Here is a 26,814-nt window from a genome sequence, read left to right on the forward strand (position 1 = left end):
ACTCAGAGAGAGCCTTTTTCTTCTCTCTAAAGACTAATTGGCAAAAAATGTCAGTGTAAGATTGGCAGTTGGGATCTCTTCCTCAGCAGTCTGAGATAAGCACATATGCTTAACACTGGCTGAAAGATGGAGGAAAATAGGATGAAGATATAGTTTAAATGATCTAATCAGCTTGATCTATAAAAATAAAGAATGTGATTTTTATGAACGTGAAAATTGAGGTCCTTGGCAACACAGCACTAAGAATCAGGTAAAAAAATAGTAGTAATGACCATATCTGCATCTTAAGTAGGCCTTCTTCAGAGGGAGTACTGGGTGTGGTCTCTGTGTGTATGGACTATACATATTAACCATATACACACATAAATATTTAATATATAAAAAATAAAGTGCTTTCTAACAAGTCCCAATGCAGGGACATTATAAAACATTTCACAAAACTGCAAAGCAAAATTGATACAATCAAAGAATACTACATCCAACATACATGAAAAACAGTCCAACACAATATGTACAATCTGGTGGGTGTCCCAGGACAAACATCCCTTCATATACATGGTATATACATATATACTCTTATCTTTTTACTCAATATATTATGACAATATATATTTTAAAACTTTTGTTGTAGACAAAAAAAAAAAACAACAGAAAACCCTACAAAAACACCACAAGAATCAAGCACATGAGTCTAAGACTGACAGACAAGTTACTGCTTCCCATCAGGCCCCCAATGCCATTGCTGGGGAAAATGTGCCAGCGTTCCTTTCTAGGGTGCAGTGCCTCCACATCCTCCAAGGCACTGTGAGCTGCTGCAGTGAAGTTGGCATCACCGGTGGTGAGCAAGTCGAAGACACAGGAATGAAAATAGATGTCTTTCACTGGCATCTTCTCGTGGCATTGGGTAGTGGCGGTCTCCAGTGTATACCCAGGCCAGGCTGGGGCTGAGGCAGCTCGGGGAAGCATCTGCCCCATGATAGCAGACACCTGCCCCTGCCCATCATCAATGCGCTCACTTGAAGGACAGCCATTCACACAGAGCTGCAGATCCTGGCTTTCTTCATAAGCCATAGCCAGGCTCTTGGGCATGCGGATGGCCAAAGTTAGGTAGCGACCCAACTGCCGCACATACACTGTGGTTCCTATGTACCTGGCATGCATCTCCACGTGGTGGCCGCTCACCTTCTCCACAATGTGCAGGCTTTTGATATCACCATCCCCACCGCTGGTGGAGCCATCAACAAAGGCTGCTGGCAAGTCATCTGTCACGGCTTGGTATACTTTTTGATCGGTACACTCATGGTGGGATTTGAAGATAATAGTTATCTGTGGAAAACAGGAAGGAAAGAGTTGTAGTTTCATTTTTTTAAAGCAGAGAAATATAAGAATCACAATATTGTGGCTACTCAGTAGTCATGGTGTTAATGGCAAGGGGTCATATTTACTTGGACACCCGGTGCCTCTGCCTTCAACTCCAAATCATCTACAGAGATCATGTTGGATACTTTCATGTTGTCGTTTTAGTACAATGGTTAGGAGCCCTCTTTATTCAGAACCAAATTTTAAGGCAAATGCAGGGAACATACACAAAGGAAAAATTTTTTTTCTAGGATGGAGAGCAATGCTATCATGAAGACTATAGTAGCTCTAGAACATAATTTAGTAGGTAGCAAATAGAGCAACAAAATGCAACAAAAATGTAAAATCTAGGCTAACATCTATTTATGGTTCTTTTAGTCAAAACTTTTAAAGAAGTCTTTAGCAGGACGTTGCTTTATCCCAATAAAGCATGGTGATATTATCTACTAGAAAGAATGAATGGATAGGCTCAAAAATTACTAGAATTCAAACGTACAGCTCTCATACCACCTGAGCCCACCCCCCTGACCATTGCGCAGAACCCCTCTCGGGGGACACACTCAGGCCTCTTCCTCTACTCCCATCCTACTCGATACAGCCATGCCTCCCTCCTCTTCCTATTTCCACCCGCTTTTTTTGTCCCATTCCTCATTCCTTCCCAAGAAGGTTCTCTAGTCTTCTTAAAATGACAATTAACTAAACTAATAAATTAATTGTGCTAATGGAAGAATTTAGGAATTCTTCATGACACTCTTTAGTCCTGGGGTTACCAGTCAAACCCCCGCATTTTAAAGATTAGGAAAACTTAGGCCTATAGATGTTAAATGACTTACTCAAAGGTTACACAGCTAATAAGAGGCAGAGCCAGGATTCAAACCTTGGTCCTCTGACTCCAAATCCAGAACACTTTATACTATACTGGACTAGTAAGGATTCTTCTCTTTTAGACTACAAAGTAATCAGATAAGGACACAGTAAAACTGTTAGTCATATCCATTGCCAAATATAAATATTGAGAGTAGAAGTAGAAAGCTGAAGTGAGGGAAATCCCAATAATAGTTACCAAGCATGTGTTTCTAAGACAAAAATTACTTAATAGTTGGAAACATTTCCCGTCACATCCCAGCAGGGGAAGTACTGCGCAATATGCTTCTAATGCATGCTGGTAAGGTAGAAAGAGCTTGACTTGTAAAAGCAAATGTTTCCCTCAAACATCACCTTTATTCTGGACACTGGCCCTTTTGTTTTCTTGGCAGGATGTCTCTTAATTAACTGCACTACTGCAGAACAAGAGATTACACAGTGAGGAAGAAGATCCATTGGTATCAGTAAATGATATTTGATAGTATTCTTTTTTGGTTTGTTTTTGCTAGGCAATGGGGTTAAGTGACTTGCCCAGGGTCACACAACTAGTAAGTGTCAGGTGTTTGGTCTGAGGCCGGATTTGAAATCAAGTCCTCCTGACTCCAGGGCCAGTGCTCTATCCACTGCACCACCTAGCTGCCCCGATAGCATTCTTAATAGACAAGCAACAGGAAGAAGGAAGAGGAACTTGTCCCAATCGGTCTAAAGTCTAGTGCCTTCCCTTTGTTGATTATTTTCAATTGTTCCTGATATATCTTGTTTGAACATAGTAGTTTTCCGTTACCTCCCCCATTAGATTGTGAGCTCCTTGAGGTCAGGGACTTACTGTCTTTTGCCTTCTTTTGTATTCCCAGAGTTTAACACGCTGCCAAGCAATTTAAAGACAGACTACTGACTGACACAAGATAAATATCCTAGAATCCTAGATTTGGAGCTAGAAGGGAACTTGGAGGTGATCTCATCTAACCCCCTCATTTTACTGACATGGAAAATGAGGCCCAGAAAGCAGCAGCACTAAGATTTGAACTTCCAATTTCAAATCCAGTTCTATTTTTCTTTTGTACCATAAATCAGTTCTGAATAATAAATCAACTGTATTCTGAAGTTTTACCTAATCTTTAACATCATGAATACTCTATTTCCACTAACTTTTCCCTTCTTCTGTCCCTAAATGAGGAAACTACCATGAGGGACTACAGAATCTAGCACTGGAATCAATGTTAAAGGACATCTGGTTCACTGCCTCATTTTACAGATGAGGAAAACTGAGGCCCAATGAGGTTAAAGAGAAAAATCAAAAGAACAACTCCTGCTAGAGAGGCCTTAAACTAGCACAATTCTATGTACTTCCCATACTACAGGTTCTCACCCCTATTGTCAAGCTTGTCTCATTTGCCCAACTTAGCCCACATTTACTCACACAATTTAATTTCACATGTTCCCACTAGTGCTGCCTGACCGGAATTTTCCAGACATTTCATTTTGCTTCATTCAGGCACTTATAAAGTCAGATCTGAACCAGCTGCACCATGGCAGCTGGTTCACAATTCACATCCGCTGTCTGCAGCTGGGACTGAAAAACACAGCTCAAAAGCAGACAATGCACTATGAAAATGCTGCATTTTCCCACCTCCTATTACCCTGAACCACAATTTCATTTCACTACCAGTCTTCTCACATTTCAACACCCATACCACTGTAGAGGAATGGGAGCAAAGATATTTCAGCAAACTGACTGTACATAAGAACTTCATATGTAAATAGGGTCTGTGGAATTAGGCATTTATCAGGTCTACTAAATAGTTTTATTTCACTGTTCTAAATTCAAACAGCTTGACAAGCATGAGACCAACACTATATGACAAGGAGCAACTCAAATCAGTTCTGTACTTGAGCAAGTAAGGGGTTAATATGAAAGCCAGCAATCATGAGAATCAGAACTGGAGTTTTCATATAATAACTACCCTTATTCTCAAGAATTACAACATCAGCACTCAATGATTAAATGAACATTGCTTCAAAGAGCCAAGCAATTTGTCTTTCTAGTTTACCAAACTCTAAATTTAAACCAGTTTGGCATCATTTCCAGAAATAAGCATTTTTTGCTCACCTTGGGAAAAACCAAGAGGAAGTCATTTGGTTGGGACAAAAAGAAAAGCACTGATATCATCCAGCTCTCAACAATTTCCAAGAGAGGCAAACAAGCTTCAGTACAAAACATATGGAACTATTCACTAATCTTAACCAAGAATCTGTTTTATTCATGAACACTCTTATTTCAATCCAGAAATTTAACACACACACACACACACACACACACAATTTTATTTATCACTTGTACTTAAAACACTTAATATAGACTCCCACACATGGTTATCTTCGTCTGTTATGATGTTCAAAATATTAAGTTTTGTTCCTACTCTTCTGTACCAATGAGGAACTCTAATTACCCAAGACAAATGTGTCTCCCTTTTCAATTTCATGGGGATAATCTCTACAGGAGAAACTACAGTCTAGATTTTTCTTGGTCTGGTTTTCTACTGGGTAAGATGATCTCATACATAACACATATGTGGAATGATACCACTCTAGAAAGTGTCTAGATTAACAGATTCCAAAGCATAGTTTGGGATTATTTTAGGGGATTCCATCTAGTGTGTATCTGTTTATATGAGAGATGGTGGGATATAAAGAGAAAATGAGGATAACTAGACATACCAGAAGAGTAAAGACCAAAAATATCATGTCACAGAAAAAAGGTGTTGACTTTGGAATCAGAGAACCTAGGCATGAATCCTTCAGTAGCTGTTTACTATATCTTTGTGACAAGGGGCAAGTCTCTTCATGTCTCTAGTTTCTTCATCTATAAAATGGGGGAGGGGGGGAGAGAATAGAATGGGTGACATTCATGTTCCCTTTTTGCTCTAGATCAGAAGTTCCCAAACTTATTTGGCCTACACCTTTTTCAGAAAAAAAAAAATTTTTTTTTACTCAGTGTCCCCCTGGAAATCTACTTTCTTTAACCCTGGTTTTTGTTTGTTTTTTTTTTTTGTTTTTTTTTGAAATTTGCATCATTTAAAAAATATATAAAATATTTTTTGAAAAAAAAATGATGCATCTTAAATTTAACAATTTATTGTAAATTTGTGGGTTTTTTCTTACATTGAAATTTTGATGATGCAATATTGTGTCACGTAACTGTACAGTATTGTATTGTAAACAAGTCATTACATGCACACAATCCTGCCAATACATTCTGGACTTCCTGACAATGTGTGACATGCTTATCTGCCAACACTTGCTTATTAAGATCTGTCAGAAGCCTTGACCACTGATGGGTTATAAATTGCATTTTGTGTGTTTATTTGGAGAAGAATGTAATCACTATGACTTTAATGGTGTCATACACAGATGAAACATATATGAACAGTTTTTCAAATTTTCTTATTTTCTCTTCTTTCCTTATGCTTCCACTGCCCTCAACTAACTGCACCCAAGGCTACTACTGCCCCCCCATCATTCTAGCGCTCCCCAAGAGGCGGTATCAACCACTTTGGGAACCTCTGCTCTAGATCAATGATTTTATAAAATCATATCTTCATTCTGCTTCCATTTCAATTATGAAAAGATTTGCTTCCTTGTAACTATTAAATGGGATGAGATATCAAAAATTTATTTTCTCCTAATTAAGAACAGAAAAGTCTATTCATTCCAAGTAATTCTTTCTTAAAATACTTTAATACTACAATTTTTGTACAGTAAAGCACTTTTATGCTTCCAAATATAAATTATAAAAGCTTTTGTCAACATGAATGTAATTCTTGTAAATTTTAATCAGAACTCAGTGAATCTCTAACACCAGATATACAGTTTTTCTCTAGGAACTAATCCATATACTGTAATAACTCAATTTGGCACATCTGCTCTATGCCACACCATTTATTATTGATGGATCCTATGGCTGTGCATTTAAAACATCAATGCCTTTTGTTAAAACTTCCTCCACTCCACCCCTCTCAACCACCAATACTTAGACAAACTACTCCACCTCTTCTCATTCATTTTTAATGTTTTATTCCCTGTGATCTTCGCCACTCACAAAGCCCATCAGGAAGGGGGGGTAGGGAATGGGGGGGGAGTAGAGAGAGTGAAAAAGAGGGGGTGAAGAGAAAGAAAAGGGGAGAAAGAGAGATGGGAGAACAGACAAGGTAGGGGAGGAAAAAGAACAAGACTGCAACAGAAAGAGAACACAAATCAACCTCCCCTGAAAAAGCAACAATAATCTAAGGAATCAAAGAATTTCAGAGATGGAAGTGACCTTACCAGTATAGTCTAGTCCAATCCACACCCAAAAAAGAATCCCTATTTCATACAATTGACAAGTGGTGATCTAGCCTTTGCCTCCAGACCCAGAAGTGAGAAGATACCCACTACCTCCCACAGTAGCCCATGGGATTGCTTTTAGGATTTTAGGATTGCTTTAAGTTCCTTGAAGGCAGGGGTTGTTTCATTTTTGTCTTACTCTCCAGTGACCAGCAGAGTTCTTGGCACATAGTAAACACTTAATAGTTGCTGACTTATACAGCTTTTTTCTGGTATCCAGCATAAGTCTGACCGTGTGTAACTTCCACTCATGCCCTGCACCAGCTTATTTTCCATCCATGACTTGGATTTCATAATCTCTAGAAATTCATCATTCTGCAAGATGAAATGAACTCCAAAACTCACACCTCCACCCCTCTTCCTTCTGCTGACTGGAGGACATTGGACAGCTCCTCCCTAAGAAAGAGGAAAATGCCGGAAGGACTAGGGACTGTCAGAAAACAGGTCAACTAATGCACTGTTGGTGGAGCTGGGAACTAGCCCAACCATTCTGGAGAACAATTTGGAATTAAATATATTAAACTGTGTGTACCTTTTGAACCAGCAGTACTATTACTAGGTCTATACCCCAGAGAAATCAAAGAAAAAGGAAAAAGACCCACACATACAAAAATATTCATAGCAGTTCTTTCGGTGGTGGCAAAAAATTGGAAACTGAATGGATGACCATCAATTGGGGAATGTCTAAATAATCTTTGGCATACGAATGTGATGGTATACTACTGCAGTCTAAGAAAGGAGAAGGGAATGGTTTCAGAAAAACCTGGAAATACTTGTATGAACTGATGCAAAGTGAAGTGACCAAAACCAGGAGAAAAATTTATACAATATTCACAATTGTAATGAACTGTGAAAGCCTTAATATCTGATCAACACAAAAGACCAGCCACAACGCCAAAGAACTCATGATGAAACACACTATTTCCAGACACAGAACTGATAGAATCAGAGTACAAACTGAAGCATATTTTTTTCCCTGTCTTTCTTGTTCTTTTTTGGACATGGCTAATGCATGACTATATATATTTGTAACACATTTTGTTTTCTTGCCTTCTCCATTGATGGGTGAGGTGGGGTGGGGAAGACTTCAGAATGGACAATAAAATTTAATTAAAAAAAAAACAAAAAACCAAACTACATTGACTTCCAGCCCAAGTAAATTCATAATAATACAGAGTAATTTCAGGAATATGAGTACCTGATATCTTTGGGTGATCAGGGAAGATCTTGTGTAGAAGGTAGCACCTAAACTGTACTTTTTAAGAGGAAGAAGTAAAGAGGGCATCCATTCCAGACATAGTGGCCTAGTATGTAGAGAAACATTAAGGTAGGAGATAGAATGTCACTTCTGGGGAATACTTAATGAATCAGTTTGACTGGAATAGAGACTAAAACATGAATGGTAATATATGGTAATATATACAGATTGTTGTGAAGAAAGCACTTTGTAAGCCTTAAGATGATATATAAAATTGAGTGGCTATTATTATTATTAACAAAACTTGCAGGCTTCTGGCCAAAATGATTGCCTGAATGGAGGCATACTGCCCAGCTTCCACACACCACATATGGAAGTTCAAACCATAATGAATTAAATTAAAAATTAAATTAAAAAGCCAATGAGAAACTAGTCAATCCTTCCATCCCAGAACTGCACAAAAACTCAGCCAGAAAACTTAAAAAAAAAAAAGGAAAAAAAAAAGAGTTTACTCTAAGGACTAATTACTTTAATACCTATAAAGTGGTAAACCTTACCCAAGAAATGTACTTCCTGAAAACTAGAATAGACCAAACAGACCCTGACACAGCAAGAAATACTGGAATAAAATCAGAAGAAAATCAAAAGCCTCAGGAAGAGCACACTCAAAATTCAATTCTCCTACGTTAAAGAAAACATAAAGGAACCATCTAGAAAGAAGCAAATACTAAGTAAACTAAGTAAACAGCGACAGGATTCACATGAGATCTAGCAGCTTCTGCTATTAACTAGAGATCTTCGAATACAAATTCCAAAAGGCAAAAGAGATAAGTTTGCTATCAAGAATAATTTTACCTTGCAAAGCCAAGTAGAATCCTACTGGAACCATTGGATCTTTACCAGAACAGCATACTTTTAAGTATTTTTGATAAAAATACTATAGCTGAGAAATAACTCAAATATAATCAGAGTCAAGAGAAAGCCAGAAAGGTAAATTTATTTGGGCATTTGGAAGGAGCTATATGGTGACGCAGTGCTAACATTCTAATAGAGGGAAAAGAAACAAGTATCCCTTCAGAACTTTAACATTCTCAAACGGTATTGAGTGAATTGGGGGGAAAAAAAGTCTTGGCTTTGATTGGTTCTGTTCTGGGGGTCTGAAGAGGAAAAAGAGAAGGGAAGGCAAAAGAAATGAGGAAGAATGGTTTGGAATTTGCTATTTCTCCTAATTAGGATGTGAAAAGACTATACAAAAATGAAGGAAGAAATGAGCTCAGAGAGAGGGCAGCAGATGAATCTCACTCTTACCTGAAATGGAATAAAGGATGTTTGAACACACACACAGCTTCGTGTAGAAATACACCAAACTCAACAGACAAACAAGTGAGGACAGGGGGATGGTTATGTGGGAGGATAATACTGGAAAGGGAATAGTCACAAGCAAAATAAACTGAAATCCTGAAGGCAGAATGAAAAGGGAAAAAAAGGAAAGAGAACAAGTAGAATCTAAGGGGATATGCCTTATATTGCTTATTGGACAACTGGGGAACAGCTGAACAAATTGTGGTATGCAAATGTAATGTGAAGCATATGAGCCTAATATTATTATGCCTGAAGAAACAATGATAAAAGCTATTTCAAAGAATCCTAGGTTATGTGAACTGATTCAGAAAGAAGTGAACAAAAGTAGAACAATTTATACAAGGGCAGCAACAACAAAGAAACAACTTTGAAAGACTTAAAAACTCCAATCAATGCAATAAGCAACCAGGTCTCCAAAGGACCTTTGATGAAGCATGTCATACACCTCCTGACAGAAAAGTGATGGGCACAAGGTGAGGAAACAGACATAATTCTGGACATGGCCATTGTGTTCACGAATTTTTTTTTTTGCGACTATGCTTATTTATTTTTTTCTTTTAATTTTTAATTGGGCAAGAGGGGATCAGAAAGAGATGTCAATAAAAGAGGCCACTGTAGCATTTAAAAATGCACAAAGGAGAACAAAAGGAAGTTGAGAAGGAAGCACAGACAAGTAGGTCAGTTTTGAAAGTAGTGTGGTATTTATTAGGATATGCTTTTTTTAAAAAAGTAAATTAGAATAAAATGGAGATTTGTGGTTTCGTATTTGAAGCCTCTTTCTGTGTTCTGCTTCATGTACAGAAATGCTGCCTTTTCTTAGTGTTAAAGTTAAGAATTTTTAAAAATTAATTTAAAAGACTTTGATAACACTCTCCAAAATTTATGATAGCTTAAACAATCAGTTTCATCTAGATTAGTTAGAATATTTTTAGGAATTCACAATGATAGAAATCATACAAGGTTTTACATTTCAATTTTAGAAAAACAAGTTGCATTGAAATATTTCACCAAAAACAAATTTCCTCTGACTTTACAAACCTATACAATGCCAAAAAGCCAGCTGTAAATCAATGAACCAAATTTAACTTTATTATCACTATATAGGTTCAGTCAATGTGTGATCAAGAGAATGAAAAAATGGTAAGAGACAGAACACCAACCTCAGTCAAGAACTTTCATGTCTTGCCTTTGACTTCAGCTAGCTAGATTATCCTAGGAAAATTACAATCTTTCCTTGTTCCTGGCAACTCCCTAAAAGTATGTGGTGATCTACATTAAGAAGGGAATGAGAAGGGAACACTTCAGTGCTCCCAACACTGATGAAACACAGGTCTGGACCAAATATATATGGAGGCTAGAACTAAGATACAGATAATTTTTTTTAAGCAAGCCAGTACTATATTTTGGAAGGAGAAGGCTTCAAATCCATTATTATTATTTTTAACTTCCCATAGGTATTTAGGTTCAAAATAAGACTGATTTAATTGCTTTTATATGTTATTTCCATATGGACTCTCTCATCCTCTTTTCCCCACTCCCATGATACATCTCTTTTCTTCTCTTTCCAAAAAGTAACAAATGGACCAGGCTTTGTCCTAGGTGGGTACTACATGCAGGAACAAGGGTGGCTTGGTAGCTAAAGAACCACTTGGCGAGAGGGTGATGGATACATAGAGCTGGAGGCTTTAGGGTAGCCTGAGATGTTGACATGGAACCCAGCTGTGGGAATCCACTGACAGAGAATAACCATATTAGAGGCAGGGATAAAAGATTTCAATTTCCACAAAGTAATTCACAAAACAAGAAAGACTAATTAAATTCAGCAACAATTCAACAAATACTTATTAGGCACATATATGGCACATTGATAGGTTTGGGGCATACAAAAAAGAAACATTAACCAACATTTATTTGCTGTGATAGATAATGTACTAGGATTTGGGAATACAATGAGAAAAATTGAAGTCTCTGCCCTCATAGATCTTATATTCTTTCAGGGGAGGCAACACATGTGTGTATGTATGTATTCATACACACACATACACACATACATACATACACACAGATACAATAAATATAAGGTATCTGACGAGGGGGGGAAAAGGGAGAGCTATAGTCAGGAAAGGTTACATAGCAGGTAGTGCTTGAACTGAATTTTGAAGGAAACAAGGGATTATAAGACAGAGATGAGAAGGGAGTGAATTCCAGGTATGGTGGACAACCAGTGCAAGGGCATAAAGATAAGAGGCAGAGTGTAAGAAATGACCAGGGTAGTTTTGATGAACCAGAGAGTGTGGGAAGGTTGGAAAGCAGATGGGGAATTGGTTGTGAAAGGCTTCTAAAACCCAACAGAGAAGTTTATATTTGAGCTTAAAAGCAATCCAGTCACTGGAGTTCACTGAGTAGGGAATGACATGGTCAGACATGGCTCTGGGAAAATAATTTGCCATTTAAGTAAGGAATTTCCATTTGTTCTTTGTATACCCACTGCCAAGGAGAATGCATATAATAGGTATCTTATAAATGCTTGTTGAATAACTGATAAACTAGGATAGAGACTTAAGCCAGTTAGGAGGTTTCTGTAATAGTCCAGGTGAGAGATGATGAGAGCCTGATCCAGTACAGTGTGAGTGACCAAGAAGCTTTAACAAATGAATAGATATCTACAGTCTTGGATAACTGGAAGGGTGGGGCCCTCAACAGTAAGAGGGAAGTCTGAAAGTTGGTTAGGTCCAGAAGGAAAGATGAGTTCAATGTTTTGGACATAGTGAGTCTGAAGAACCTAGGGGACCACCTAGTTTGAAATGTTAAAGGCAGCTGGAAATGTGAAACTGGAGCTCAGGAAAGAGAGGAGGAGTGGATATATATAGATATGGCAGTCATTACCATAGAGAAAATAATTAAACCTATAAGAGCTGATGAGGTCACCAAGTAAGACTATAGAAAAAGAAGAGGAGTCAGGACCAAGTACTCATGGGGTATACCCACAGACAGTTAAGAGAAGAAATCCAGGAGAGAACAGTGCCATGAAAACCCAGAGAGGACAGAGTATCCAGAAGGAACATCAAATACTGCAGAAAGGTCAAGAAGGATGAGGCCTGAGAAAAGACCTGGCAATTAACAGACACACAGTAACACTGGAAACAGTAGATTCAGGGTTAAAAAGTGAATAAAAAGAAGAAAGGAAGTAACGGCACTCGGGGGACGGGGGTGAGTTTGTCTTTGAAAGGGACGATTACAGAGATGCTAGAATCTAGTGAGGAAGAGTTGTTTTTGAGGATGGAGAGACTTGATCTTGTTTGGAGGCAGCAGAGAAGGAAGATTAGAGAGAGAATAATTGTGTTAGCAAACTGCTGGAGAAGATAAGAGGGTTTGGAATCAAAAGTAGTTACGGGGGATTCAAGACAGTAAACAAATGAGTTCTTTATTTTGATACCTGAAGGAGTCAAGATTTCACAGACATAGATAACTCCTGTGAAGGACATTTCATAACTCGAGTAAATGTTCTGCATGAGTAAACCTCTTCCCATAACCCCAATAACCACAAAAATCATCTGGTGCTCAACCAGTTTTCTCATGATAAGATTATCTACATTTAACTAGGCATATCCTTAGATAATATGGCTAAGAGATCCTGCTAGAGTCTGTGTTCTGTTGGCAGTATCATTCAAGAATGTATGATATCTATCACCTCACCATGAAAAAGCAAAAGAGTGTAGGTAAAATATAATACAGTGAATGCACAGGCAAAGTGAGAGTAGTATAAGAATTTTGAGGAACATAAGATAAATTATTGGGGGGGGGGGAATCAGGAAAGGTTTCATGAAGGAAGGTGACATCTGAGCTGGGCCTTAAAAGAGGAGTCCAACAGGCAGAAATATGTGTAGGGCTTAGGAGTGGTAGAAAGGGGGAAAAGGACCACTCCAAGCCCAGGAAATAAAGTGAACAAAGACATGGAAGTTTCAGAATGTGAGATGAGCTCAGGAAACAGTGTACAGTTCAGGAAAGCAGATTATGTCAAGAAGTGTGGCACAAAAGTAGCCTCAAAAGGTTGCTAAATTGCTTGTTGAGTCCAAGGGTACTGAATAAGAGGCTTGGGGAGTTTGTATTGTATTTTGAAAACAATTAGGAACTATGGGAGGTGTTTTAGCAGGGGAATCACAATCACTATTCCACTGTGATTTTTTAAAAAATTGCTAATTTGGTTCTCATCACCCCAACATTATAAACATATCCAGAAAGAACTTGCTACCAGCCTTTCAGGTGAGACCTAAAGAAGTAATAGACCCCACCATCCTTGAACGGCTGGTTGTCACTCAATGTCTCCTGCGCCAAAATTCACCACCAATCTCCCTCCTATTTTCTGCAATGTAATAGCCTTTGAATTATGAAAGACCAAGCTGCTCTCAAGTGTTAGGCCTGAAGCTAGACAAGTGCAGACAGCTTTCCTGCCTAGGCCTGGGTGTCCTCAAAGGCCCAGATTCTATCTGAGGCTACAGAGAGGCCTAAAAAGACCAAGGAAATCAGGGGCTTACTCATTGGTCCCTACCCAGGCCCACTCTTTGTGGTCTGTTAATGGGAGACAAATAATTAAAAAAAAAAAAGTCACAGTGGAATAGCCTGGAAGCCACAAATGACCTATGTTTGTGCAACAGGCACACAGTAGGTGTTTATTAAATATTTGCTGAGTGATTGATCCTTAAAGTTACTGTAAGGTGGCAGAGGTAGAGCTGGTCCAGACCAACAGGAGGGGCTCACTCTTGCTGAGTCTATCACAAACATTTTTCAGATCTAGAAAAATGCAAAACAGCAAAAAAGGTAGAAAAGCTTGAAGGCTTTCCACAGAGCTGTCTTCCTCTTGGGAACAGTAAGTCATGCAGGAAGGTCAGGGACAACAGTGCCAGAGGCCACTGACTCTGTTAACTGCAATTTTTCCAAATCAATGCCCTTTCCCCCTCTTCTTAAGTCCTCCAGATTCTCTCATTTCACAGGCAGAAGGCATGCCCAAACACAAACACAAACCTTTAAATCTAAAGATTACCTTCATTTTGGTAACATGAAGAACAGCTCACAAGTTAGTTTATAAAATGCTGTCATATCAATTCTACAGTGCCAATTTTTTTTTCTTTAGCAGTCTCAAAATAACCATCTCTACAGGACCAAGTTTCACCAGAAGTCCCCTGGTCTCATGCATCCCCCCAACCCCTCTAAGGCTGACCAGGTTAAATATTTAAATGTGTGCCATTCTATTCTCACAGGCAATTTTTTAAAATGCAGTTTTTTTGAAGTCACAATGTAAGTTGCTCTACCCAAAGGAAAACACACTTTGTGTAGATGAGCAAGTTCCATTCTGTCAAAATAAATGCAGAACAAAAAAATAGGTAAGGAAACATTTTTCAGTGCTCAATTTGATTTTTACCCACCACATTCCACACAAGCAAACTATTTGGTTAATATGGCTTGATGCCAAATAAAAATACATAACCCATCTAATGCTTCTTCTTGCCCCTTCCTCTTATGTAAGAGAGTTGCAGCCTTAGAAATGTGACAGAGAAGCAAGTTCTAACTTTCAGTAGCATACAGACCAGGCTCTGGCTTCTGGCCTGCAGACTAACAGATGGTGCAAGCAGTGTATTGGTTTTAAAGCATCTGAGGTATACTGTTCCTTAATGAGGACACTACTTATGACAGGCAGCTTCTGAGTTAATTTTATTTAAGGAATGGATAATCAGGTCTCCATTGCTCCAACTCCTTCTTCCAAGGCATATCTGAGAGGGAATGATGGAGGAAGTTGCAGGAATGGGGAAGTCTAAATATGGCAATGTTTTTACAAAATGTGTATATATATATATTTATGTAATTTCCAGCAAGTTTTAATAAAGATGAAGGAGAAATAAAGGGATGTTTTACTTTATGTAAAACAAATATATAAAAATCTAGATAAATTAGGGAGGGAATAAAAATAGAAGTTTACATTTATGTATTCCTTTGCATTTTTTCCCTAGGGACAACCATACAACCACGTTCTAGCTCAGTAAAAGTGGGAATAAAAATGATGACAAATATCTTATCTATATAATACCATGAACATTATGACATAATACTTATTTACTCTCACAGGATATACAGAATCTGTAACACAACAAAGTGCTCTTTGGAAAAAGCAAGCAGTTTGTCATACAATGTGTTCACATAAAAAAAAAACCCCAACTTACTCTGGCTCTTTTTGTATAAGTGGCCATTGTGTACAAATTATCAAGATCACCTGCCTGTAACACAAAGGAATATCACCATAGTTGGCACCCATCTTGGCAGTCTCAGTTACAGCTGACAAGGTTACTAAAACCTTGCTCCAAGGACTATACCACTCTTGAGAACAAGGAGGACAAACAGCCAAAAGCTGCCAAAGTTAAGATCAATTTAGACCTATGCCTCTCAATTATTGGAAACGTAACTATGTCCTGGCCCTGATCTTGCAGTTCAGGGAGGGTACGAGAGCTGACTGAAAGCATGATGTACACAGCAGAAGACTCTATGCTGGGGAGAGTCACGAGTGAACTGCCAGACACCAAGGCAGCCACTAAGAAACTTTCAGGGTGATCAATGGTGTTTTAACAGCAGCAGTGAACACTGCTGTCAGAAAACAATGGGTTCCCCTTCACTGGAGAGTTTATGTAAAGGCTTGATGACCGCTTGGCTGGGGATATGGGATTCTTTTTCAGATATAGGTTGAGCTAGGTTGTCACTGAGGTCTCTTCAAACTCTGAAATGTGTGGTTTTATAAACAATTCCTTGAAATGTATACAACATTAGTAGTCCCACTTCAAAGAAAAGTAAACTGAGGGTCAGAGAAGTAAAGCAAGTTGACCATGGTCATTCAGAGAACAAGTACGACTCAGAATCTGAACACAGGTCTCCTGTTTCCAAATCTAGTATACCTTCTACTATACCACAGACTCTAGATGAAATATAACTGAGGAAGATGGAAGACATGAAGAATTATTTCAGATTAAATTGCTTTGCTCCTCTCACCACCATTATGAATTTTAGGAGAACTCAATGAAAGTTACTATGTAGTTTAGAGAGATGGGGTCTAGAAGCCTAACATGAGAACTTGCTGACCCCACCTGAGGGGCCAGAAGAATGAAGGGGGTCAAAGGCTAGGCTGGAAGAATTTGAGAGCTTTCACTGAGCAGGGCTGGAGAACAGAACTTCTCCCAAGTGTGAAAAGCAATTTGTGTATTCTCCTCAATAGCTCTGGGAAGTCTGTCTAGATATATCCTGCCCACCTGAATCTGGAGAACTGGTAACACATGTCGGCTTGGAAAGTGGTGACAATAGGAAACACACCAGGGCAATCCCAGCTTGTCCAGATGTTAGCCCATTCACCAGAAACAATGTCACTCTCTCCCCTCATGAGCACTATCTGGTACAAACATGTGCAAAAGAACAAACTTCCTTCCTGAACACATAAACTAACCTGCAAGTAAATGAGCTTCTATAACAATCCAGTGCACAGGAAAATTTACAATGAAAAGGCAACAGAAAGGTCCCATCATTTTCCTTTCTTACTGAGACAAGATAGGAGTAGTATGATTGAAAGCAGGGGAGACATGACAGAAAAAAACACAAACATAAAAATACATAATTAGAGTGAGAAGCAGGGACCAAAGGGGCCAGGATGTTGGTTTGAATAAGAAAATTGATTTTTTAAAATTAGCACTATAGATGTGTTTTACTTTTAAAAGTAGGTATATGACTGAATGATGGTATAAAAATATAATTCCTACAAATAGAGTCACATTTCAACCTGCTCTTGAGAGGCTGCATGGAACAGCCCCTGGCTTGGAGTTAAGAAACCAAGATTTTAGATCCAATTGTATTCATAATGATCTACATGCCCTTAGACAAATAATCTCATGTCTCTAGGTATCAGTGCATAAAAATAAGGTTTTTGGACTATACGGTTCTTAAGGTCCTTTCCTGCTCTAACATTTTAAATATCTAGTAATTGTTTTGAATGCAGGAAGTGGAGCCCAAACAGACTAAAATGTAATTGGGAAATATTTAACAAAATAAATACAATAGAACACAGATGCTAATATGTAGTTTTCTTAGTCAATCTGTAACCTACAGGGACCCTTACATACACACTAGTGGCCTGTTTCTATATGAGTTTGAAAACATTGCACTAAGGACTCCAGAGAAGTTCTATAGCCCCATCCAAGATAGCCTTATACTTTGCCTTTTGGGAGCTAATGCAATTGGACTCTCTCCTAGAGAGAAATGCTTCTCCTTCAAGAAACTACTTGAAGTTCCAGTTCTGTGGCTCTCACCTTGCCTTGCCTCCATGCTTGGGTGCCTATATGCATCTTAAGCAGCCACAGTTAGGGAGGAAAGCCCAGAGCTGATACGCATCTGTAGAGGAGTGCTGCCATGCCAGAAACCCCTTTGGCCCCCTGCTTGGGTGGGTATGGGGGTTTAGAGAAGAATGAGAACCAAGTCAGTTGGTAAAGCACTTTCCTGATAGCATGGAAAATACAACACATATATCCAACAGAACCCCCCAAAAGAGGACTATTAAACTGAGGGGGGAGGAGAATGCAAAAAAAAACTCCTAAAAAAAAATAAACCTGAACACAGCAAGACAAGCTACACTCTACTCTAGGAGTGGGGAAGAAAAGGTGGACAAATGACATAGATGTATACATGTGGTGACAACACTGTATGGTGGGAAGAACCCAGGCTAGTTATGTGGGCTAGAACAAAACACTTAGACTCTTGAGTCCACAATTCCCTCATCTGTAAAATAAAGGGGCTGGACTAGATGACCCCTTCCAGATCCCTTTCAGCTCCTTTAGGTATTTCTTTGGATACTCTGTCTGGACAAACCTATTTGCTCTTCAGGTATTCATAGTATACTTCATAAAGTAACAGGTCCTATTACTTATTTTGGTTAGTTAGAAAAGGTCTCTGACAGCAAGAGAAAAAGAAAAGATAAAACTTGCTGATGTTTCTTTTTGGTTGTTTTCTGGGGAAGGGGAGAAAGACAGACTGTAAAGGTATCAAAGGGGGAGGGCAGAAGAATTACAAAGTGAGTGGAAAGAGTGCTTACAGACTGTAGAGAAAGCCCCTGAGTTCAAATCCCACTTCAGACTCTAAAATGTGACTAGAGTACATCACTTAATGTCTTTGGGCCTTCAAATTCTCATCTTTCAGGTGAGAGGGCTGGACTAGAGGGCTTATGAAATCCTTTCCAGTTCCAATTCTATAATCCTAAATCAGCCTGCTCCAGAAAACAAGTGGAGAGGGCTCTACCTAGGAGAGGAATATCTCATTCAGGAATCCTTTTCACCATACAGTATTTTTTTTTTAAAGAAGGGTGAATGTTTTTTTGGGTGAGGAGATTAGGCAAAGGGTATCCAAGTCCAATGGACTGTCCAATTTTGGATGGAAACAAAATAAGAACATGTTTAAATATAGCAATCTCTTCAATGGAGCTGACCACAGCTTAATCGATTATAGGTAAGTCCTGAAAAGGGAAGTTAAAAGAAATCCTTGTGATATATTGCAGTATTGAGATTAAGGAAGTTTTGATGTAGTATAGAGATTAAGAAGATTAAGTTAAGGAAATCCTTGAGATATTATTCTAGTATTCTCTACCTCAGACTGGCCTGTACGTGATATATACATGCACTCTACAAACCCTGAGACAGAATTTATAGAGTGCTTCAGGAAGAGAGACACTGCAGGCCGTAGTAGAGCCACTGAGGATTTTGCTGCTGGACAGCATGGTTACCAGATGTGAAGAACCATTTTTCAACAGTGTAACAAAAGACCAACAAAAATGAAAATACCTCAATTACTCCTTTGCTATTTGATCATTCTACTATATATAAATATTAATCTCCACAAAATAGCAGATCCTATGGAATATTTTTAAGTATAGTCATTCCAAAGCAATAAAATTTTTAAAAGGCTGAAAGAAGACAGAAGACATTACAAGATGTGACAATTTGTAAGGTGCAGCAGCCTCCTGCAAAATTAGTCATGTCTTTCTCTCCGACCTCCACACAAGATAATGTTACTTTCTATGCCATCTCCACAGTCTCCAGTAACTTAGAAAATTTCCAGTATTCACTTTTTACACCCCAGGAGAGATTTTCTCCTTGCGTTTCCAATGTTCAGTGGCCTTAAACAATGTTATGGTTATGATTTTTTTAAAACCATAAAAGTAATGAGATGGATTCTTTTATAGTCACACCTTATATATACATTATAACTAACATGTTCCTTAACAGGTACATGACAAAAAAAAATTCTACATAAAAATCACTGGTAGAATTTATTACAAGACTGAGAAAGCAAAAGGGAAGTTTTAGGTTTTGGCTGAGACTATAACTGCAAACATTTCTGTATTTATCATACACGTCCAAGCTCTTCTTTGTTCAGAGAAATTAATTCCAAACCGGACATCCTTAGAGGTGTCTCGAATTATCTCCAGAGGCTTTGTAACAGTTTCTACAACATGCCTATAAAAATTAATTTTAAAGTACATATGCCATGTAGAATGTTTTGGATGAGGCAACATGACACTTTCTTAGAAAGTAAAAAAGGAAAAAAAAATCACAAAAGTTTGGAAATTACTTGTTCAAAAAATCTTTGTCTAATACGATATTTTTATATTTAAGACCTTCCACAGAGGTAGTAGATGATGATGGAAATATTGAAGATACCATTTCTTGCAAAAATTCTGTATTACCAATCCTTTGTTTACTTACAGTGAATAAGATTGATACAAGAATCTAAGGTCAGCACATAGATTGTTCTCTTCCACGGAGACAACACAAAAGCTGAGGTTCTTAACCAAGATCCAAGAACTTGGATTATTTTTTTTAAATGAAAGATTTCAATATAATTGGTTTCCTTTGTAATCCTATGTATTTTATTTTATGCATTTAAAAATATTTTAAGAAGAGCGTATACGGGCTTTGGACTGCCAAAGGTGTTCAAAACACAAATAAGGTTAAGAACCCCATATCTAGTGGTTATATAAAACATGGGCCAGCTGCTCAGGGTAAGCTGAATGTAATTTTTTAGTTTCTTCCCCCACCTCTAGCCTTAAATTGCTATTCTGAAGTCCACAGATTACCTTGTGGTTATAGATTATACATCACTGCACTGCAATAGACACTCTACACACTCTTGGTCATCACTAAGTTAATAGCTAAGATACTCTAGACAACAGGTTGCATCAGTGCTGGCTTGGAACCACTATATTTTATTACCTTTTCTAAATTTCCAATGAAATCTGTTTCCCAAATAGGCCATTTCCTCAGGCCTCAGACACATACCCTTACCAACTCACATACTTCAGTTGATTTGTTATTTGAACACTTAAAGAGACAAGAATAATATATTCACAGAGAGACATAACTGATAGAAACAGGCATGCTGTGGTTAAAAAACTATTATTGCCCAGTTCTTCAAATTTTGATGTTATTTTTTTCAACCCACATATCTTTGTTTTTTAATCTGGCTTATTTTACAATGAACCCTAGTATTGAGTTAGGCAACTCACAGCTTTAAAAACCAAACCAACATCAATCCCTAAAACTGACCCTCTCAACTCTTAAAAAAAAAAAAGGCTCCATTTTAATTGAAACTTTTGCTTCTCATACCAAATCCAGCTCATTACAAACTCAAAGTTAGAAAAGAAAAGTCAGTCTTACCTTATTTGTAGCAGTAGCACTGGATCCAGGGACTACAGGTACATTTGTCACTTGTACAGAAAGATAATTATTATCTATAAGAGGCCAGGCACCTTCCACCTTGCACGTTTGAAAGTGATCATTAAAAGTTCTAAGGTGAGGATCTCCAAACAAGCCACAAAAAAGATAAGTGGGAGGACTCTGGTCCCCTCCCTGATGTTCTCTAGTTTCTGAATGGCTATGATAGTTACAAGGGTCATGGGTAACTTCGGGGTTGGTAGAGGATGTGGGTCCATCCTTGGAACAGTTTCTCTGGCTCATGAGGTCATTGATTCCCAGCACAGCTGAATGGTAGACCAGGTTTCCACGACAGGCTTTGGAAGTACGCTGGGTACAGCCAGCATAAGCACGTAGGGCCTTGCAGAACTCTGAATCAAAGCCATCGATGGCAGAGTTCAGGTGAGAAGTCAGTGACACAAAGTCTGTGGTACATTTCTGGATTCGACACTGGGTTGGCTGTTGGCAATAACCTAAAGGAAGTAAGATAACAAACTGCTTAAAAGGTGAGACATTTTAAGAGGTTATATTACTTCCTGAATGAACTATATAAGAAAACTATGATTTTCCTTCAGGGACTATTAGTTATGCCTCCTTGATCAGGAAGAAAAAATAAAGGAAGGGAGGGGGCTTCAGCAATAATTTAAAAGAGCCTAAAAGAATAGATACAAATATGGTTCTTTGCCTCTCTTAAACCGAACTACCCTGAGAAAAACACTAGTTGTCAGACAAACTTTTTACTTGAACCAATTATGTATAATAATGTTTAGATTACCCTTAGAGAGAAGCTATGATAGAATGGTAAATGAAGGTATTTATTCAAATTGTTATTTTTTTCAAGTACACTTAAAATACTCAGTTACTATAACGGTAAATTCTATTCTAAAGTCTATTCTCTATTAGAATTCTACCGCATTATTAAAAAAAAAATTATTAGCTTTAGAAAGTAAAGCAAAACTACCTGAGGGATACTGTGAAAAATAGAAGCATCTATCATTACCCAAAGGAAAAAATATATATTTCTAAACTACAGAATATCTATTTAAAAGTTCAAAATATGGGTTTGAACTCATACTATGCATCTACACGGCCTCTATACCAAGAAAATGAAAGTACTAAGAGTCTTAAAAAAAAAAAAAAAGACTTTCTATCAGCCAACCGTTCAGACACACTCCACTTTAATCACAACTTATAATCACCAGCCTTCTAGAAAGTTTAACTACCTATAAACAAGTGTATTGCCAAAAATTTTAATTTTTAAAATTTTCTCTTATTCTCTCAGGGCCATGAGATCAAATGCTCTGGACCAAACATTTGCACAGGATTTATTACTTCATGGATGGCCAACGACAAAGGAAAAGACAGGTATTGAGATATTCTGTATAACAGAGGCAGATGGCTATGACTGACTATGCTTTTACAATTCTGAACCAAAAGAACAAAAGAACGTAAAATGTTGATTTCTACATGTGACTATAGTTACTGCCTTTTTTCTTAAGGAGAAATAACGCATAACATATGCCATAAAACACAAAATAATAACTGCCAAAACATCTTTATAGTTTGTCCCTGAATTATGAAAGCACACATAATGAGAACAAAATCAGTATTTATCCTAATATAAATACTGGAATATAGAAGTGGACCTACAAGAATACAGATCAAGCCATGGGTACCTCTGGGTATTAAAAATAAAACAATTATTTAAATAAATCCCAATTCAACCTTACATTAGAACATTGACTCTAAATTTGAACCCAAAAGAACTTTATCATGTTTTAGTGGGAATTTTTTAAAGTCCATAATAAACCATTGGTGATATCATTTTTGTTAGGAAATTTAGAAAATATATAAAGAAACATCATATTCCCCCATTTACCTTTTAAATTAAAAAAAAAAAAAAAGGAAACAAGAAATCCTAGGCTTTGATGTTAATTTTAACTGATTCAAAACCACAGGAGTGAATATTGCACATTGGACAAATGAAAACAATTACTGAACCATAACTATAATCCTAAATTTGCATTTTCTTTTAAGGCATCCATCACAAAAACAGCTGATGGCTTTGGGTCCTATTTTCTAAGAGTTCAAAGTTTAGAGTAGTTAAAGTAGGTACTTTTTTTAGAGTAGTTAAAGTAGGTGCTTTTTTAAGCCATTCTCTTCAAAAGAAACTTGATCATTCTCAAAGCATTATACTACAAAAAAATGAGTTAAGGCTATTTTACAGATAAGAAAAAAAAAAGATAAAGTTCAGAAGGCTTAGTTTTGTTAAACATAAACAGTAATGGTTGACTCCTAACACTTAACTATTGATTCCCAGTCCTCATTGGATCATGGATCATAGATTTAGAGCTGAAAAAGTCCTTACAGGTCATAGAATCCAAGCCCCTAATTTTATAGATGGTGCCACCAAAGTTAACAGGTAAAATAAGTAAGTGCCAAGATTCAAACTCAAGTCTTCTGACATTAAATTGAGTGCTCTTTCTGCCTTCTACCTTCCATTGAAGGCTACATTTTCTCTATTAGGTATTATCATTTATGCATTAGCAGTGGCCATGGTAGTAAAGACTCAAGCAACTGATTCATAGCATAGCAGGAAGTAAAGAAATGAAAATATGGTCTTAAGATAACTTGGTTAACATCCAGCTTTTATACTTGTGTGATAGCACAAGAACTTTCCGCTAAACTTACTGTGCCTATTTGTTCTTTTTATGGTCTATAAAATTCAACCAAGCATACATCTACTTGTAATTATTTCAAATGGTCATAAACTATCAAAAGTAGTGGTGTGGAAATGCAAATGCACTAACTGTCCAAACAGAAAAGGGAGAAGAATTAAATTTCTAACCCCTTTGCTTTCTCTTTTTCTCCCACTCCCTTCCTTTAGCTGGTAGGTGGATGTTGATCCCTTCATGAAATCTTACATAAAACAGAAACCACATATTCCAGGGATAAGGAACTAAATAGTGTTGGACTGCTGTTTGGTCTTTTAGTATGGAATGGTAGAGGAAGGAGGGGGGAAATACAGGCCCAGGTTCATCAATCTCAACTCCTCACCCCAAGTTTCTTTATTATAACTTATTTGCAGCATTCCCCCAGAAATATCTAGGCTTCATGAATTTATAATGGCAATGCACACTCTGCCTGTTATAAGTGGTAAAGTAAACCTCCTGTCAAAATGCCAAGACAAGGCCAAATAGAAACAGTCTCAAAGATCTAGCAAAGGAAAGCCAAGAAGTACATGAGGAAGCAAGCTGCTCCATATTTGATCCACAATCAGGAAATGCAGAGCTTGGTTAAAAAATATGTGAATAATGCACTCTACGCTTTCCCAAGGGAGTAAATTAAAAATTTACAGGTAAAGGTTTCACTGTTTTGCTCATCAAGTTATTTGTTATTCATGTGAAGGAAGATTAGCTGCTCTATTTTTGTTTCAGTTAATGGAGAAGAATGTGCTAATGGATGTGTGTTTACAAAAGATCCTATTGCCAGGGATTTCAACACAAAACTCACAAATAAATGAGCCAAATTTACTCATACAATTTTGAAATGTGATGAATTTTTTGACAATATGAGATATGTGCAAGCTATACTAAAAAGAATGAATCTTTAAGCCACATGAGTGCTGAGGCAAATCCCATGATTACAGTGATAAAACATATGGTCGCCCATCTGCAAAAAGCACCTGACTAGGATCCCCAAAATGAAAATCATTCTTTGCATTTTCAGAAAGTATTGCTCTTATTAGAGGGCTCACACTAAAGAAAGAAGGCTAGACAATCCTTTTCCAGAACATAAATTGCTTGGGCCAGATGGAAACAAATGTTCAAAGAAATCTCTCAACTACTGCCTTAATAAAGTGAGGCTGTATAAAAAATAAGCTTTAAAAAAATCATTAAGTTTCAAGTTCCAAATTTTTAAACAAAGAAGCCTTAATTTTCCAAGAAGAGGTTTTTGTTGTTTTTTGCAGCCTACCCAAGAGATTAATAACTTCAAGGACCAAATTCCATACTTCCAAAAGGGTTTCCATCATTATCAAGGCATGAAGTACCAGAGTAGCCAAGGCTAAAACAGGCCTAGCTTAACATTTACAACAAAAACAACATTAAATACCACTGGAAGTTTTGGTATATCAGAGGGCTTGCTGGACTTGTAGTCAGAAGACTAAGCATAAATCCCACCTCTGACACTATGTAACTATGGGCAAGTTACTTAATTTCTGAGCCTCAATTCCCTCATCCCTCTGAGCCTCACTCATGATGGAGGGAAAGAAGGGTAGAGGGTAAAATACCTACAGTGTTTATCTCACACAGTTATTGTGAGGCTCAAATGAGAAGATATATGGCAAACTTTAAAATGTTATATATGTTAGTTATCACTACAATTATTAGCATGACACTGTGTTTTATATTTTCTAGTTGCAGATACCTAGTACTTTACACATCAATCCACACAATACAAAACATTTGATTATTAAAATTGCCTTTTTGTTAAAACACTCATTTGGTCCAATTTTATTTTCTTTGAGCCCAAGTAGAAAGTGATGCAAGCACTGAGATGACTCCTCTCACCTTTTCAAAGATCCTCTAATCATTTTAAAACAATGTACCTTTTAAATATTGTCAAAGAATATTCCTGGATATATAGCATACAATTAGCTATTTATTTTTCAAAGGAAATAAAATTTCATTTAAAAATTTAATTCTGAAACCTGACACATACTTCTTAAGGTCTGCCCTCTATCTTCCCCTCATATCAACAGTTACAATAGGAAACAAGATAAAATTGGTTGTACTGCTTCGCCAAGAAGCAAAGTGTTTTCTTCTGGTTTTTTTTCCCCTCACTACTTAAAGACATTCCAGATTTTAAAGTGGCTGGTGCAACCTAGTAAATAAATGACAATTACAACAGACATCTCAGTCGCGTGAAAAGCACAGGACTCACATACTTTGCTGATATAAGCACTGGTGATTGGTGTTCATCTAAAAGTAAAAGGTGTTCATCCTGAAGTAATAGGGTAAAACTTCCAGTTTCAGAGAATCCCTTTTCAGTTTTCAATACATTTTTCCCCCTAAGTCAATGCCTTACAAAGAAACCTGGTACTCTTTTTAAGGGGAATTAATCAATAGATTTTTAACACATCAACCCCCAATCTAACCAATCTAAGATTGATTTCCTTCTCGTGCTGCCCCAAATCAAAGTACCTACAGTGCTGTTTTCATTAGGGAAGAATAATACGGACTATACAACGGTTGGCAAATATTAACCTCTCTCACACCCTATCTACAGTGCCAGAAAATGTTTCTGGCCACAAGTTTTTAGGGAGAGAATTGAAAAATGCTTTAAACCACGTTTTTCAAATACGGAGTCGGTTAAAAGTATTTTAGTTACGGTGCGATTAAGCTACATACTGGTTTCCACATTCCAGTTAAAATGCACGCAACCCCCCAACTCCAGAGAAACAGCCCAAGGCTCCTTCTCTCCAGCATGGAGGAGGCAGCAGCGGAAACTCGATCTGATCCCGGACTTTTAGTAAATACGATCGCAGAGTAATAATGCATCCGGAGCATTTGCATAAAGCTCAAAACCAACACTCCTCTTCCACTTCCCTGCAGCTCCCTCAGGCTCTCACCCAGGGGGGACCTCTCAGAAGTCTGAGCAAAGTGGAAGGGAAGGCTCGTGAGAAGGGGCCATCTTACACGCATCTCTCAGGCTTGCCAAATGTTTTTAAGTTGTCTCAGTTGCTCCAACTACAAGGTTTTGCTAAGCCAGCCAGGTGTCCTGAAGCCACACACACACACACACACACACACAACACATACACACACTCGCGCGCGCGCGTTTGCTCTGCAATCTCTAGGGGTTTCAGCCAGAAACAAA

At 37.7% G+C, this 26,814-nt stretch overlaps 1 protein-coding gene across 1 annotated transcript in view; it reads right to left on the bottom strand.

Moving 5' to 3' along the window:
- Nucleotides 1–630: 630 nt before the first annotated feature.
- LOC114034246 (RGM domain family member B-like) overlaps nucleotides 631–26,814 on the bottom strand; it is a 31,282-nt gene continuing 5,098 nt past the window's right edge. Inside the window, exons 4-5 of the mRNA XM_027849845.1 lie at nucleotides 20,899–21,407; nucleotides 631–1,326 (exon numbers count right to left, since the gene is read on the bottom strand). Coding sequence (XP_027705646.1) covers nucleotides 658–1,326; nucleotides 20,899–21,407 — 1,178 coding nt within the window. The 3' untranslated portion in view covers nucleotides 631–657. The remainder of the gene's footprint in view (nucleotides 1,327–20,898; nucleotides 21,408–26,814) is intronic.

This window comes from Vombatus ursinus, unplaced genomic scaffold, assembly GCF_900497805.2.
Source record: "Vombatus ursinus unplaced genomic scaffold, bare-nosed wombat genome assembly UNPS02008685.1, whole genome shotgun sequence".
Taxonomy (NCBI): domain Eukaryota; kingdom Metazoa; phylum Chordata; class Mammalia; order Diprotodontia; family Vombatidae; genus Vombatus; species Vombatus ursinus.